A 16,604-nucleotide genomic window follows, 5' to 3' on the forward strand; every position below is an offset into this window, starting at 1 on the left:
TCCTTCCTTCCTTCCTTCCTTCCTTCCTTCCTTCCTTCCTTCCTTCCTTCCTTCCTTCCTTCCTTCCTTCCTTCCTTCCTTCCTTCCTTCCTTCCCTCCCTCCCTCCCTCCCTCCCTCCTTTACTTCCTTCTCTAACCCCCAAAGGTGATGTGCCCAAAGCAGGTAGGGCTGAAGAAATGTCAGGCTATTTACCATTCCATCCTTGATGGATGTGCTGTGGAAGGAGTCATGGAAGATAGACTGTATCATGAGGAAAGAGTAGGTCTGAGTGAGTGAGTGAGTGAGTGTGTGTGTGTGTGTGTGTGAGAGAGAGAGAGAGAGAGAGAGAGAGAGAGAGACAGAGAGAGAGAGAGAGAGAGAGAGAGAGAGAGAGAGAGAGAGAGAGAGGAGACACAGAGGGAGGGGTTTGTAATGAGAAGCAACATCCATCAATCAACAACCATTTATAAAGCACTTACATGGCAGTGGTTTGCTAAGTGTTGGGGATTCAAAGACAAAAATAGACAGGCTCTGCCCTCAGGGGCCTTCCCTTCTAGTGGAAGGAAGATCTGTCAGTCAACAGGTATTTATTAAAGGCTTAACTGTGTGACAGGTATTGGACTAGACACTAGGGATGTGAGGACCAAGAATGGAGCCATCCCCACTCCAATGGGAGAGCCAGATGGATTAATCAATCACCAAGCCCTTATTAGTCACCTGTTAATGAATCTGCAAGGCGGGGTCATGCCAGAAAGTAGCACAATCCCCTGACATTTTGCAGGAAAGCCGGAGACATGTGGTAGGGGCTCGGGCTGTGTTCTGACCACTGTGCCCAGTCAAGGACACCAGAAGGGAGGACCCATGATGAGAAAGGGTGGCCAGATTCTGTATTGTTCATGGCTCTTAATGGCCAGCATGTGAGTTCCCCTGTGGGGTCTTTACAGGAAGCGTGTATTCCTGACAGATGGGGCACAGGAGACCTTGTACAGATCCCTAACACTCCAGAGCAGTGTGAGTGTGTGTATGTGTATACATGTATGTGAATATATATGGGTATGTGGATAAGGACTGTGAATGATGTACATAGGCACCATGAATATGTGTGCCTATATACATACCATGGACAACACACATATAGAACAATAAATACTGTGTATGTATGCACAATAATACATCCCAAGTGTCTCTTTTTCTCTGCCCATTCTAGGGGAGGATGGTTTGCCGGGCCAGGTGGGATTTCCTGGACCTGTAGGACAAAAAGGTAGAAAAGGCAAGCCTGGCATTCCGGGCCCTCCTGGACAAGTGGATCCAAACTGTCTGACCGTAAAGGGGGAGAAGGGAGAACCAGGCTTCCCAGGTAAGGAAATGGCATCAGCTAGGCCAGGGTGTTTAGAGTAACCTTGAATTTAGATTACATTAAGTTTTTAAAATGACATATTTCACAACTAATGTAAAACTAGGCCAGTATAACCTGGGCAAATCCCTTCACCCCATTTACCTCAGTTTCCTCATCTGTCAAATGAACTAGAGAAAGAAATGGCAAACCACTCCAGTACCTCTGCCAAGAAAACCCCAAATGGAGTCATGAAGAGTTGGACACAAGTAAAAACAACTGAACAATGATGAACATACATTTAGATAGAGAGGCCGTATAGTGCAGGGGTTAGTGCCCTTATGTCTTCCTCAGGGTCAAGAAGGATTGAGTTCCAGTATTGCTCCTGATACATGTGTGAGGCTGCGTGACCCTGGTCCAGTCCCTCACCCCCTCAGTGCTTCCAAGCAGATTCTGACATACATTTCTAGAAGGAGTTTGCTCACTGGGAGTTCCCTCTACCCATGCAATCACAGGTCTAGTCCAAAAGCCCCTCCGAAACAAACTAAATAATCCACATTGGAAAAGATTTACATCTTAGAAAATGAATTTCATAGAAATATTGATAAAACATACCAGTTACTCCATTATTCTGTGTAATATATATGCACATATATATATAAAATATCAATAATAACACTGCTTATTCCCTTCCAGTCAATAATAATAATAATTGCTAACATTTCTAGAATGCTTTCAGGTATTAAGTGACCTGCCCAACGTCACACAGCTAGTTTTTATGTTAAGTGTCTGAGGCCGGATTTGAACTCAGGTCCTCCTGACTCCAGGACTGGTGCTCTATTCACAGCGCCACCTAGCTACCCCTCTCAACTTTAATAGCTTAAAACTGCACTGACTTTGGAGACACCCTGTCTTGTTCTCTCATTCAGTTCTCACAACAGCCCTGAGAGGGGGATGCTGTTATCAGCTCCATTTTCTTTTAACAGATGAAGAACCTGAGGCCAATCGCCCAGGGTTACATAGCTAGTAAGTATGTAAGGTAGGATTCCAACTCGGGTCTCGTTGACCCCAAGCCTTATCCACTGGGCAACCTAAGTTTTTTGTTTCTCCATTCACTTTTGTATTTGCACATGCATTATTCCACATTGTGACTTTCCCCATGGCAGGTTCAATATCACATGTCAGCATAAAAAATTCAATGGGATTTTGGGGGGAAGTTTTCCATGAAGGCTAGCAGATGTCACAGAAAAAGTTTAGATGCCCAGAAATGCATAAAATATATGTATAGTATGGTATAATATCAACATATTTTATTTTATGATACCATAATAATTCAATCTTCTTTCCTGGTACAAAGGGAAGGCCAAAATATTTTATGCTGATTTTCCAGATTGTGGAGGTGCTATGCTCCTAACCCCCATAATATGGAAGGGATAACTGTATTTGCGTCTTAATTTAAAGGGAAAGGAAATTCTTTTTGAGTCTAGGGCAGGGGTAGGGAACCTGCAGGCTCAAGGCCACATGTGACCCTTCAGGTCCTCAAGGACAGCCCTTTGACTGAATCCAGACTTCCCAGAGCAAATCCCTCCCTTGGTCCTCAAGGATGGCCCTTTGGCTGAATACAAACTTCCCAGAACAAATCCCCTCTAGGTCCTCAAGGGCGGCCCTTTGGCTGAATACAAACTTCACAGGACAGATCCCCTTAATAGAAGGATCGTTATTATTATTGTTACTGTATATTATTGTATATTTGTTTATACATTATATATTATTTTTATTATTATCAAACAGTAGCCATTAGAGGTTTACCAGCTAATAAAGAGTCAGCTCACTAATGAATACCTGAGATTTGGGTGATGGTAAGAGTTCAATTTCGATTTGAACCAACAGAGAGGCAATTGAAGCTCCCTCCTGTCTAAGCCAGTAACCTTACAGGGTCAAATACTGAGGTCCAAAGAAGGGTCACACATAGGGGCTGCAGAAGGAACTCTGGAACCCAGGACTTGTGACTTGTAGCCCCCAGCCCAGGCTCTGGCCGCTCCCTAATGCCCAACGCTGCCTCACACCTTTTCTTGGTTGAAGCTTGTCTCAGTAGTTCGTTCTCTCCCCAGTGCCCCCCAACCCCTCCTCAGGATAGGATGGGAGACTTCATATGCCCCACCCCTCCAGACTGAGCAGAAGCACAAAAGGTGCCAGGCTCCAGTGGCTCAGATTAGAGTTGGAACAGAGAGAGAAATACTGGACGCAGTGGAAAGGGCACTGGCCCTAGACTCACAGGCCCTGGGTTCAAATCCTCATTCTGTTCTTAGCACCTGTGTGACCTTGGGCGGGTCTGTTCATTTCCTTGGATCTCAGTGTCCTCCTTGGGGTGAGCCAGCTTTGGAGCTCCCTGCCAGCTCGGGATGTCCTCTATCAGTTCTTGCCAGCCTTTTACTTGCAGGGCAGTGGACTGCCAAGTGGAAGAGGCTGCCCTGGTCCAGCGGTGCTCTGCCATCTGGCCTTTCAGGGTGTCCCTTTGCCAAAGCTGTGCAACTAAATGCAGTTTAATCTCAACAGTCCTTAGTGAAGTCCCCTAAGAAAAAGGCAAGGAGGGGCAGCTAGGTGGTGCAGTGAATAGAGCACCAGCCTTAGAGTCAGGAGGACCTGAGTTCAAATCCGGCCTCAGACCCTTAACACAAAAATTAGTGTGACCTTGGGCAAGTCACTTAACCCCAATTGCCCTTCAAAAAGCAAAAAATAAAAACAGGGCAAGGGGACAAGTGCATCATTAAAGTCGATTTACTAGTCACTGAACACAAGTTCCAGCCTGTCTTCCCACCTGGAGGTTGGAAGGTCTGGGTTCAGCTCCAGCCACTGGACATATTGTGGCTGTTACCTTAGGCAATTTTCAAGGTCTCAGAAGAGCTGAAGAATGTCTGATTTCTAGAAGTTGCCTTGAGGGAAGATCCTCTGTCCAGTGAAATGGGAGGTGGCTCTAGAGCTTGCCCCTTTCTTTACCACCCCCCTCCCCATTTCATGTTTGGCATTATTTGATGTTGGATAAAATAGGATGAGAGAGATTATATTAGGAAAGTGATTTTGACATTGACGCCATGACAGCACAGAAACTTTGCTTCTGTTCCATTCAGAGTTCTGAAATTCAGGGACATGCATTGATGACATTTGTCATGGATCTGCAGCCTTGGCTTAACTTTCCTTTTTTTTCTCCTCTTTCTTGGAAGGCATTCCTGGAGTATGGGGTCCCAAAGGCTCCCAAGGTACTCCTGGAGACCCAGGACAACCTGGGCTGGTTGGACAGCCTGGTTCCCCTGGAGCACCAGGTGAGTACCATGGTGGGGGTACTTCTGCAAAGATATGGGTCTTTTCCCAATGTGGGGAAACTTTCCACGAAGTATTGAACCTGCATGGCGATGCTTAGACTTAGGTTCTACTGCAGTGCTAGAAACCATCAAAGATGGCTTTGCTTGTTGGCCCAAAGATGGTGACATCTGGTCCACCTTGTTGTGGACATTTTACCAGAATTTTTTTTGCTTGTTTTTGTGGCAACGGAAGCAAGATGTGTTTTTAGACATGGCCCTCAATGCATTTTCCAGAATTCTATGTGGATGTATTTACTGAATCATATATCACCTAGTGTAGCATTCCACCTCCCACCACGTCAGTCACTGCAGCTCCAGTGACACCTGTAATCATTGTGGCCCCTCCTCTGGGCCAGATGCTCAAATGCTTACCATCCTGGGATCCCATAGGTTGTTGGACATAGTGAAAAAAATGAAAGGAAGTAGGCCAAATATTCCGGTATGGAATTATTCACCTCAAATTATTTCCTAAATCTCCTTCTTCTTGCCATCTTGGGTACTTAGGGAGGGTGTGGGGGAATTCCTGAACTACCCCACAGCTCATGGAAAGGATTAGGGAAGGCGGTGTGTCTGGAACCCTGGCTCAGGGCTGTGGACTGGAGAAAGCAGAGGAAGCCAGCAGTCCCTTCACCCTATGCTCCTGTATTTGGGTCACCTTCACAGTGCTGATTTCCAGTAGCCGCACTCCTGGCTGATCAGGTCTATCTTCCAGAAGCCCAGAAGATCAAAAGCTAGAACAATGCCCCTTCACCAACCATTGCTTATACAGTGATTCCACTCTGAAGGGTGGCTTCAACTGGAAAGGAAATATGTCAGATTAAAACTGAAACGTAATTTTTAATTGCCTATCCCTAGATTTAGGATACATGGCATTATGAGAGAGGAACGTCTCATGGCGGGGGGGAAATTTAAATAAGAAAAGCAAAATCTAGATGGAAAAGAATTTTAGTTCTGCTCTTAGGGGACCTATGAGTAGGTCTAAAGCAGGGGTAGGGAACCTGCAGCCTCAAGGCCACATGTGGCTCTGTAGATCCTCAAATGTGGCCCTTTGCCTGAATCCCAACTTCACAGAACAAATTTCCTGCAGGTCTTGAAGGGTAGCCTTTAACTAAATTCAAACTTCACAGAACAAACTTCACATGTGACCTCAAGGCCACAGGTTCCCCACCCTTAAACTGTTCTGGAAAACAATTTGGAATTATAAACAAAAAGTTACCAACCAGTACGTGTCTTCTGGCCTAAAAATACTACTGCTAGGCCTGGACTCCAAGGAAATCAAAGAAAGAGAGAAAGGTCCTGTATATACAAAACATTTCTAGCCGTTCTTTTTATGATGACAAAAACTTGCAAACTAGGGATGCCCACAAACTGGGGAATGACCGAACAGATCCTGGTATCTGGGTGTAATGGAATATACTGTACTGCAAGAAATGAAGAAAAAGATAATTTCCAAAGACACACAGGAAGACTTGCATGAACATGAGTAAAGTGAGTGAAAGCAGAAGAATGACTTATACCATAACATCAATATTATAAAAACGAACATCTTGAAGGCTTGTATAAATCACTGAAGAATGGAATAAGCAGAAGTAGAACAGTTTATACAATAGCAGGGACACTGTACAAAACAAACAACTTTGAAAGTTTTAAGGACTCTGATCAAAGTAACACTCATGTGTGATTTCAGAGGACCTGATCATGAAATATGCCAGCCACAACCTGACAGGAAGGAGATGGACTCAGGGAACAGAATGAGACATTTTTTGGACGTGGTCAACAAAGAAATTTGCTTAGAGTTGACTATTATTATTTTTTCTATTGGCAAGGCAATTGGGGTTAAGTGACTTGCCCAAGGTCACACAGCTAGTTAGTGTGTCAAGTGTGTAAGGTTGGATTTGCACTCAGGTCCTCCTGACTCCAGGGCCAGTACTCTATTCACTGTGCCACCTAGCTGCCCCCTAGAGTTGACTGTTATTAAAATGATTTTCTTTTTCTTTGGGGTGGGGTGTAGGAGAAAAAGAAAATAGATAATTGGTAATTAAAAAAAAATTAATTTCAAATATAATCCCTGCATGTGATATCTGCAACCCTTGTAGCCCTTTCCATGATGCCATTAAGCCATGTGGCAGCTTCCTTAAACCTACAGAAATACAGTGTGTCACTGTATTAATTATCCAGCAAGAAGATGCAGTATCTGAGTTGTTTACCAGGTGGCATTCTGCTTGCAGGTACCATCCAGCCTTGATGTCTAATCAAATTTACTCTGGCCCATGTGTGGGATAGCCTTCCTGAAAAACTATAGTATTTCCACTGGTCATGAGAGGGTACTCATCCTGTGTAAACGACTAAACTGCTCCCCTCATTGCCAAGCTGACAGCTGCAAGGGATCACACTGAAATTAATCTAGGAGATGAAATGGAATATTACTAAAAATTAAAACAGATCATGTCACCAACAAGATGGCAGAAGTTACTTTCTAAAAGCCTGCAACCCCACAACCTCAAAGAAAGGAGTTATGTGCTAGATTTCAAGTAGTTGCCGCTTATTTCACAAGATAAGGAATCAGAACCTACCAGCAAGTTACAAACTCTATGGATAAAAATATGAAAGCATAAAGTCTATAGCCTGTACACAGTTCAGAAGCCTCTGCCCTATCTCTCTTGGCCCTCCTCTGGTCAAAATCCTTTCCCCACATGCACAGGACTTAAATACTAAACAAATTATTTGATCCCATAGTTTATTGGTTATTGTAAAAAGAAAATGCATGGCAGTGGATATAGGCATGATGGGTACTTGATAGGTTTCTCTTTTTTTTCCTAAATTTTGTTTTGTTTTTCAATTAACAAGCATTTATTGGCTCTATATTCCACTTCCAATTTAAAAGAAAAACAGAACCTTCATAATAAATATGTGTAGTCAAGCAAAACAGATCTCCACATTGATTATGTTCAAAGATATATATCTCATTTTGCATCTTGAGTTCATCAGCTCTCTTGGGAGGTGAGTTGTTCTTGTTTTGGTTGTGTCTAACTCTTTGTACTCCATTTGGGATTTTCTTGGGCACAGATACTTGAGTGGTTTACCATTTCCTTCTCCAAAATCATTTTATAGATGGGGAACCTGAGGCAAACAGGGTAGAGTGACTTACCCAGGTTCATACAATCAGCAAGCATCTGAGGCTGGATTTGAACTCGGGTCTTCCTGACTCCAAACTCAGCTTTCAATCCACTGATATACTCAATATAGCCTGAAAGAGCTGGTCAGGAAGGAAGCCCTCTCTGATCCATGCTTTCAATTCTAGGCTATAGTATTACAATAAAAGGATTTGTTTAGTGAATTTGGAATTCTGTCAAAGGGCCACACTTGAGGACCATGTGGCCTCGAAGCCACAGATTTTCCACCCCTGGATAGAACATGCACATGCTAAAAATAGGAACAATTCTTATTTCCGTTCTTGAACCCTCATCCTTAACTTTGGGGTCTCTCCTCTTTCATGACCCTATTTTATATTCATTCTCATAGGGCAGTTCACCTATGGCAGCACACATTTTGTTGTATCAGGTAAAAATGCCAGGAAAAATGGAAGTTTCTTTGTTGTCCTTTCTACTTTCTGCAGAAGAGGAAAGGATTGGGGGAAGGAAGAGAACGTTGTGGTAGGGGACCTTGTCCTCCTCTTGCCTCACCAGGCAGTCTGACTCTTCCAGGATCTCAGAATCCACTGCAGTCCCAGGGCCAATTCTCTCCAGCAGGGCCAGCTCCCAAAGGCCCTGTAGGTAGCTTGCATAATCTTCTCTACATCTCGGTCTCAGCATTTCCTCCTGGCCCTAACTGTTAGCACAGGTAGAGTCTCAAGCCATCGCCTCAATAATGATTGTGCCAAAAAGGTCAGTCTAAGTCAGAAGTGTCAGAGGTATGGCCCAGGGTACAAGGTTCCCAAGTATGTCCTGAACCAGAATCATAAGTAATTAGGAAATATCAACAAAATAAATAAAAAGAAAAGAAAACATAGGTAAATGTTACTATGTGGTTTTCTACTCAACATGTGCCCATAGGGCACGTATTATATATTACATATTATGTATAGCTTAGTTTGAGTTTGACCCCACTGGGCTGAGTGCAGCAGCCCCCTACTCTGTGCTTGGCATGACCAGCTTGTGGACTCCACACCTTTCTGCCATCTTCTTTTTTTGAACCACTAACTTTGTAGCAGGAAGTCTCTTCAAGGGTAGGTAAAGGACAATGAAGCTTAGGTATTTGGGGAAATTGTGCCTGTATACATTTTCCTACAATCCCAGTTCTGTGAGTGACCTATTTCCTTCAATCAGAACTTCTGGGTGGAGCTCTCTAGAACATCTGTTACAAATTGAAGGAATTCAGTCAGACACTTCTGTGCAGCCATCTACCTCTAGCCATCTTGTCTTCTCAGCCTCCTCCAACTTGCCCTCCTAGATCTGCAGAACTGGTAGAAAGAAGCTCTGATCCACCCACACCACCAGCTCATAGAAACAAAAAGGGAAGGGAGTGCCTGAAGTGTCTCAGGGTCACAGAATATAACAGAGGAGAGCAGAGGAAGAGCAGTGAGAGAAATTAGGCTTCTGCAACCCACCAGACACACAAACATGAGTCACAATAGCCCCAGTGCTGGGACTTGTGATCCTCCTTCCTCGTCTTCTGGTATCCATCTCTGCTCGATTACCTGGGACATGTCTACAGTGCTGATCTCCAGCAGCCACACTGCCAGGGACTCTGGGCTACCTTCTAGAAGTCCAAAAGGCTGAAACCTGGGGCAGCAGCTGCTCCCCATGGTGCTTAGGAAGACTGACTTGAGGGTGATAGAAGAATGAAAACAGCAGTTAAATCTGGACCCTGGGGGATAGGATTTGTGTGCCTCTCTTCTATATCATGGCTTCCTAACTGGTGCAGATATTCTCTCTCTAGACTCTCAGGGCAGGGAGAGTTGAAATCCTACTTATCTCACTTATACCCTATGAGACCCTGGCCAAGCCATTATGCTTCGCTGGACCAGAGTTTCCTTTTCTCTAAAATGAAGAGGTTGGACTATATGACCTCTAGAATGGCCTTCCAGCTCTAAATCTGTGATTCTATGATCTTGGGCCAGTTGCTTCCCTTCTGTGGGCCTCAGTTTCCCCCCTTGGTGAAATGAGGAGATGAACTAGCTGGCCTCAGAGTCTTCTTCCAGCTCTAGTTCTCTGATCTTTGTGTGAGTGCCAGGTATAACACACTGCTTTGCCAATCTCACCCCCCTTTCTCATCATCACCACCACAGGCCCAGAGGTAAGAGTGCAAGGCATGGGCACAGGTTGTGTTTCCCAGCATGCTCTCTCCTGGCCCAGGGATGGCCGTTTTGCAGCCTCCCTTGGATACCTGCTTGCGTGTTAATAACCCTTTCTGTTCACAAGTTTTTCTTTCTTTTTTATAGAATCTCTACTTGGTTCCCGCTTCAGCCAATTTCCTTTTGCTGCAGCACCTGTGAAAATAAAAAACAGCTGCATGCCATCTTTCTGCTAAACCCCATAATACTTAGGCAGTTATTTCTCCCCAGTCTGCCTGCTCTCTCAATTGGATATGTAAGGAAGAGGCACATAGTGCCCCTTCCTTCACCTGCTCCCCAAGTTGGCAGCCTGTGCCCAGGAAAGAGCCCCTGGCGGAATACCCAGGGGTGTGCCTATCTTGTGAAACCAGCTTGGCATCTCCCCTAAGTCTCTACTTTGAAGCTAGTCACCTTCCAGAGTCAACCCAGCTGCAACCCTTCACAAAAGTTTTATAAAATGAATAGCTTTTGTTATCAACCTTCGTACAGTGTCCCTCTTCCCTCTGTGGTACAGTGGAAAAGAGCCCTGTATTCCAAGTCAGAGACCTGGATTTAGCACCACCCTCCCTTTTATCATAATGACTTGTGTGACCTTGAACAAGTCATTTCCCCTCCTTGGATTTCAGTTCTTTCCTTTGTAAAATGAGGAGATTGAGATAGATGGCTTCTGAGGTCCTTTCCATCTGTCCATAATTCTCTAATCTTATGTGCCCTCTTCTCTTCACTCTCTCTACCTCTTCACTTAATCAGCTCCCAGGGGTTCAGTCATCATCTCTTCATAGTTAAAATAGTGGTTCCTACTAAGTGAACCTTTATAACAAGGAATCAAAAAGAAAGAAGGAAAAAATAATTTCAGCAAAAACAAACAACACATTAAATCTGATGGTATATACCATGTTCCATACCCATAGTTCCCCATCTCTTCAAAGAATCAAGGGAGGGTCTTTTTAAAAAAAATCTCATGTCTGGAACCAAGCTTAGTCATAAGTATACAAGATTCAGTTTCAGGGGATTTTTTATTGTTCTTTCTGTTTCCACCATTGTAGTCATTGTATATGGTGTTTTTGAGATCTGTTTGATTTCCCTCTGCATCAGTTCATATAAGTCTTCCCCTGCTTCTCTGAATTCTTACTATGCATTGTTTCTTACAGCAGAGTAAATATCCCATTATATTAATGCATCACAAATCTCTAATGGATTCTGGACCCTTTCAAAACAAATTGGACTTTCAAGTGGCACAGTTAATTGGAATGGATGGGAGTATCTGAGGATATACATTGGGAAGGACCTAATGAGCTGAATTTTGGGGTGACAAGTGTTTAGCCAGAACAAGTTGTGGTCCATTGATGTGATAGATATTACTGTTTTGTAAGAAACAGTGAATATTGAAAATTCAGAGAAGCGTGGGAAAACTTCTATGAACCAATGCAGAGTAAGGTAAGCAGGACCAAGAAAATAACATATACAATGCCAATATACAATGGAGATTGAAAGAACAATAGCAACAATAATTTAAACCAAATGTTAAGAAATGATAATAACCCCAAGCTTGGCCCCAGAAAAGGAAGAGAAGAATTTACTTCCCTCCTTATCTTTGCAATGGTGGGGGACTGTGGATATGCAACACAACATACAATGTCGGATATTTTTTGGATTGGTTGGTTAGTTATGCTAAACTATTTTTTATCTCTTTTTCATTCTGTGTCCTAGGGGATGGCTCTCTGGGAGGGAGAGGGGAGAGGTATACGTTAGGAAATGTATGTGATGGAAGGAGAAAGGACAGCAAGAAAATTCATTTTTTGAAAGAGGGGGAAAAGGCTTCAGCCAATTTTGGAAATAGGTCTTTGCTCACTTGCATAAGGAAAGGCACATTGGCTGTTTTGTGATTCAAAAAGGCTGCTGATTTAATTTGCTTTATTACCAGTGCAATATCCATAGGGACAGTAGGCTTGGTGAAATTTGGGTTCTTACTTTTAAAGCTGCATTAGCCTGAGGAGTAGCTATGAATATAAAACCCTTCATAACCTGGCCCCATCTTACCTTTCCAGTCTTCTCATACTTTAAACTGTACCCCTACCCCCCACACTCTTTGACCTTTCTACCCTGGCCATACCCCCACACACAATACCCTTTGACCCTGCTACCGTATCTTTGCCCTGGCTGTCCCTCCTTACCTCTGCCCCTGACTTCCTCCAAAACTCAGCTCAAAGCCCACCTGCAGCCCACCTCTTTGTCCCCCACAACAGAGCCCCCTTGTCTTCTCTGCTCATGTTGCCTTTCAGCTACTCAGTATATAATGTGTATGTGCCTAGTTCAGGGGTTCTTAATCTCATTTGGTGTCAAGGACCCCTTGGGAAGTCTGGGGAAGCCTATGGACCCCTTCTCAGCATCATACTTTTAAATAATTAGAGGAAATGCTAAATTTCAGTTAGAAGTTTGTAAAAATAAAGGTGTAACCCCCTACAGTTTTAACACCGACTTAAGAACCCTCAACCTAGTTATTTAGAATGGAAGCTCCAAGGATCAGGTTTTTGCCTTTCTTTGTATTCTAAGGGCCTGGCACAGTGGCTCTCCATTTAGCGCGGTCCTTCTGGGCTGCCATTATGAGGAAACGTGGATTAGGATCTCCAAGACCAGCGTCCCACACTGTCCTAACCTCGATACACTCTGAGATTACCTTTGAATTCTACCATATTGATTTCTCTAGGCCCCAAAGGAAACCAAGGCCTTCTAGGAAGACCAGGACTAGTAGGCCCTCCTGGATTAAAAGGACGCATAGGAGACATGGGATTTCCAGGTGAGTGAGAAGAAATCCCAGAATGCTGTTCACCTGAGGTAAGATGGTTTACTTATGTTTTTTTGTAATTGCCAAAAGGAGATACTTTTTTATACTGACAGGCCAGGGCATTGATGCATCAGACAGGAATTGAGGAACATACTGTCAGAATTCTTGAGACTTAAACATTCAGAAATCTGTGAGTCTTCATCTCAGTGTCAGGGACTGTGGGACCTGGGACCTGAGTTTAGCAGGCAGGACTCGTGGTTAGCATATCCCCTCTCCTGGGCATGCTCAAGGTAATTGTGAGGATCACAATTAAGGGCAGTGAGGATCCAAGAGATCAGGATGTCCAAAGATGACACAGAGCCAGGGACTGAATGTATTGGAGGATAAGGGCCAACTGACCAGTAGTAAGTATGGTCTGAGGTGGCTGAATGAGGAAAGGTCGAAAAGTAGCAGCAGGACCAAGGAAGCTGCCAATTTCTCCTTTCCTCTCATGTGTTAAGGTGTTAAATGAGGAGTAGTCACCCAAGGGATGATGCCAAGTGTCTTCACGTGAAAGTTAAGTTACAGTGAGTGCCGGAAAGATGGAAGGAATGTGAAAAAAGTCACAGATAAAATGGAGTTGGTTACCAATAGAGCATATTTCCCGAGGGCTTGGCAGAAAGGGAGGGCAGAGAAGGAGAGAGACTGGAAAGTGAAAGGGTTGGGCTTACTTGTAGGTTAAGGTAAGGGTCCAGGGTCTTCTACCTGTGAAGTTAACCCTGGGTGCCCCACACTGCCCAGAAGAGGCAGGACCAGCAGCTGGACTCTGGGAAGTTGGAGGAGGGAGGAAGTGTCCCTCCCCTGCCAGATGTCAGGGCCTGGACCAGCCCCAGCTGTCTCTTGCTAGTCTTTCAATGCAGAGTGCTTTGTTTCTCTCTCTCTCCCCCCTGTTTCCTTGGCTACATTTATCTTGATGTGTCAGCTAATAAAGTGTATGCTACAATTAATAACTATTTTAACAGGTCTCCGAGGTGTGGAAGGCTCTCCAGGGAGGCCAGGAGTTGCTGGCCAGCCTGGCTCCCCAGGATTTCTTGGAGAAAATGGAGAGAAAGGAGCCCCTGGTGCTGTAGAAATTGGTCACTTGGGTCTCCCAGGACCTAAGGTACAGTCCTGCAGGTAGAAGGGAGGCTGCTGGGAACATATGGGACTTCTCTCTGACATTATCATTATTGCTGCATCTTATTTAAACAACCTAAATAATACAGCTGTGTACACAGGCTGGGCCTTGAAGATGCTCTCTTTTAGGGGAGACTAGGTGGTGCAGTGCATAGAGCACCAGCCCTGGAGTCAGGAGGACCTGAGACAGACACTTGACACTAGCTTTGTGACCTTGGGCAAGTCATTTAACTGCATTGCCTTACCTTCCTCCCAAAGAACAAAAACAAAAAAAGCCAAGATGCTCTCTTTTCTCTGGAGTTGGCAGTTTGAATGAGAAGAGGTGAAATCAGAATGAGAAATAAGTGAAAAACAGAACCATTGTAATGCTATTATTTCCTATCTCAAATTAAGAGTATATTTCAATAAACCAAAGAAATCTCCATGCCAGTTTGGTTAAGTGGCACAGTGGATAGCACACTGGGCCTGGAGTCAGGAAGACAAAGTTCAGATCTGGCCACCGACACTTTCTAGCTATGTGACCCTGGGCCAGTCACTTAACTTCTGTCTGCCTCGGTTTCCTCAACTGTAAAATGGGAATGATCATCTCATTTAAGGCTTATAACAACCCTGAGGGTGCTTAAATGAGATAATAATTGTAAAGCAAAGCACTGTGGTGTAATGCCTGGCACATAGTAGGCACTTTCAAAATGTGAGCTATTATTAGCATGCTAGTTCTCCTATACTGTTTATTGAGTTAAACTGCTATGGATGATACTAGGCCCTGAGGGAGACACAAGCACAAATCACAGACTGTGAAAACTTGGAACTCATCTAGGTCATTTGCCCTCCCCTTGGAGAAGAAGTGTGGCCCAATGGATGAAGGTTGGACTTGTACTCCAGTGTGCTCTGGGTTCAGATCCTACCTCAGGCTAGCTCTGGGAGCCTGGACAAAATCCCTTGACCTTTGGGCCTTGGTTTCACCTGGAAAATGGGGAGATGAATAGTATTAACTCCATAGGCTCAAAGGAGACCACATATAGAAAGTGTTGGGCAGAATTTAAAGCCCATATAAATGTGAACTGTCATCATTTATGATCATTTCTCCTGCTGCTTTATGAAAGGAGAAATGGAGACACCATGATATAAAGTGACTTGTCCAAGGTCATACGGTTGGTAAGCCCTTGCCAGATGTGCGGTACCTTTCTTGCTATGTTTGATGACCCCATGAAACCCAGCAGTAGAATCATTGCCACTTCTGATGGAACTCCATGGTAGTGGGTGCCAGAAAGTACTTAGGATCCCCCTCTGCTCTCCCACACCACACCAGAACCATCGTTCTAATGAAGGAAGTGATTTTCGAATGGGTTGTAGACGCAGTAGGTTCAAAACAGAGATTTAATAGGAAATTCCCCACAAAGGGCTATCATTCTCACGGAGCCAGAGATAACAAAGCTGGAGCCCACAGGACTTCGCTCAATGCTCGGCTTCAACTAATTTATTTCAAGAATTGTGTGGGCAAATTGGAGCCACATTAATAAAAACAGAGGTCCTTGAAAGTAATGTTGCTGAGATGGCAACAGGAAGCCGTGATTAGATATCTAATTAGATCTACATTGGAGTCAGTGTGGTACAGGGGAACACGGGTGGGGGGTGGGGGGTCGGCGGTGGGGAGCCGCCAGCGGCGCCCAGCAGAGGCACGAAGACACTCACTAGCTTTGTGACCCTGCACAAGTCACTACCCCTCTATCTGTCTTAGTTTCCCCAGCTGTAAAATGAGGACCTTTCTCACAGAGTTGTTATGAAGGTCAAATGAGATAATATTTAGAAAACTCTTAGCACAGTTCTTGGCACATAATAAGTGCTTGTGCTCTTCCCCCTCAGAAATCAGGACACTTAATTTCAAATCCCACCTCTGATACTACCTGTGTGATCTCGGACAAGTCATTTTTCCTCTCTGGGCCTCAGTTTCCTCATCTGTAAAATGAGAGGATTAGACCAGATGGCTTCTGAGGTCCCTTCCAGCTCTATATTAGGGGGCCTGTGATCTCAAGCTCTCTTCTACTGCTGAGATCTGCAGTGCCCCTGGGCTTGGTGTAAAGGCCCTCGCCATCTTTCTCCAGCCAACTTTTCTAGATCTAGAGACCATAACTCCCCTCCTTCCCTTCTCTAGTCTAGTCAGACTGCTCCGCTTCTTGTTACTGTCCCTGCCTCCTCAGCTTAGAAACACCTACAAGAAGCCTCCCTCCCCGATTCTGTGCTTCTTAGTGCACACTCTTCTCTGCTTCTCTGACCTTCTCTCCTTCTCTCTCTCTGTCTCTCTCTCTGTCTGTCTCTGTCACTCTGTCTCTGTCTCTCTCTCTATCTCTGTCTCTCTGTCTCTCTCTGTCTCTTTCTTTGTCTCTGTCTCTCTCTGTCTCTTTCTCTCTCTCTGTCTCTGTCTCTCTCTATGTCTGTCTCTGTCTTTGTCTCTCTGTCTCTGCCTCTGTCTCTGTCTCTCTCTGTCTCTGTCTCTTTCTCTCTCTGTCTCTCTCTCTGTCACTCCTTCCCTCTTCTCTATTTCTCTCCCTTACTCTCTCCTATCCTATCTCATGCTCTCTCCCCTTCTTTATTTCTCTTTATCTCCCCCTCCCTTTCTCTGTCTCTCACATTCTCTCTCTTTCTCCCTCCCTCCTTCTCTC

General features: G+C 44.5%; 1 protein-coding gene across 1 annotated transcript in view; it reads left to right on the forward strand.

Annotated features, from left to right (window-relative positions):
- COL4A5 (collagen type IV alpha 5 chain) overlaps window positions 1-16,604 on the forward strand; it is a 211,520-nt gene that overhangs the window by 138,310 nt on the left and 56,606 nt on the right. The window contains exons 29-32 of the mRNA XM_069100381.1: window positions 1,188-1,337; window positions 4,535-4,633; window positions 12,712-12,801; window positions 13,791-13,930. Of these exons, the coding sequence (XP_068956482.1) occupies window positions 1,188-1,337; window positions 4,535-4,633; window positions 12,712-12,801; window positions 13,791-13,930 (479 nt within the window). The remainder of the gene's footprint in view (window positions 1-1,187; window positions 1,338-4,534; window positions 4,634-12,711; window positions 12,802-13,790; window positions 13,931-16,604) is intronic.

The sequence above is a fragment of the Petaurus breviceps genome, unplaced genomic scaffold (assembly GCF_028583685.1).
Source record: "Petaurus breviceps papuanus isolate PSGF00001 unplaced genomic scaffold, PetGlider_PUasm1.0 400, whole genome shotgun sequence".
Classification (NCBI taxonomy): domain Eukaryota; kingdom Metazoa; phylum Chordata; class Mammalia; order Diprotodontia; family Petauridae; genus Petaurus; species Petaurus breviceps.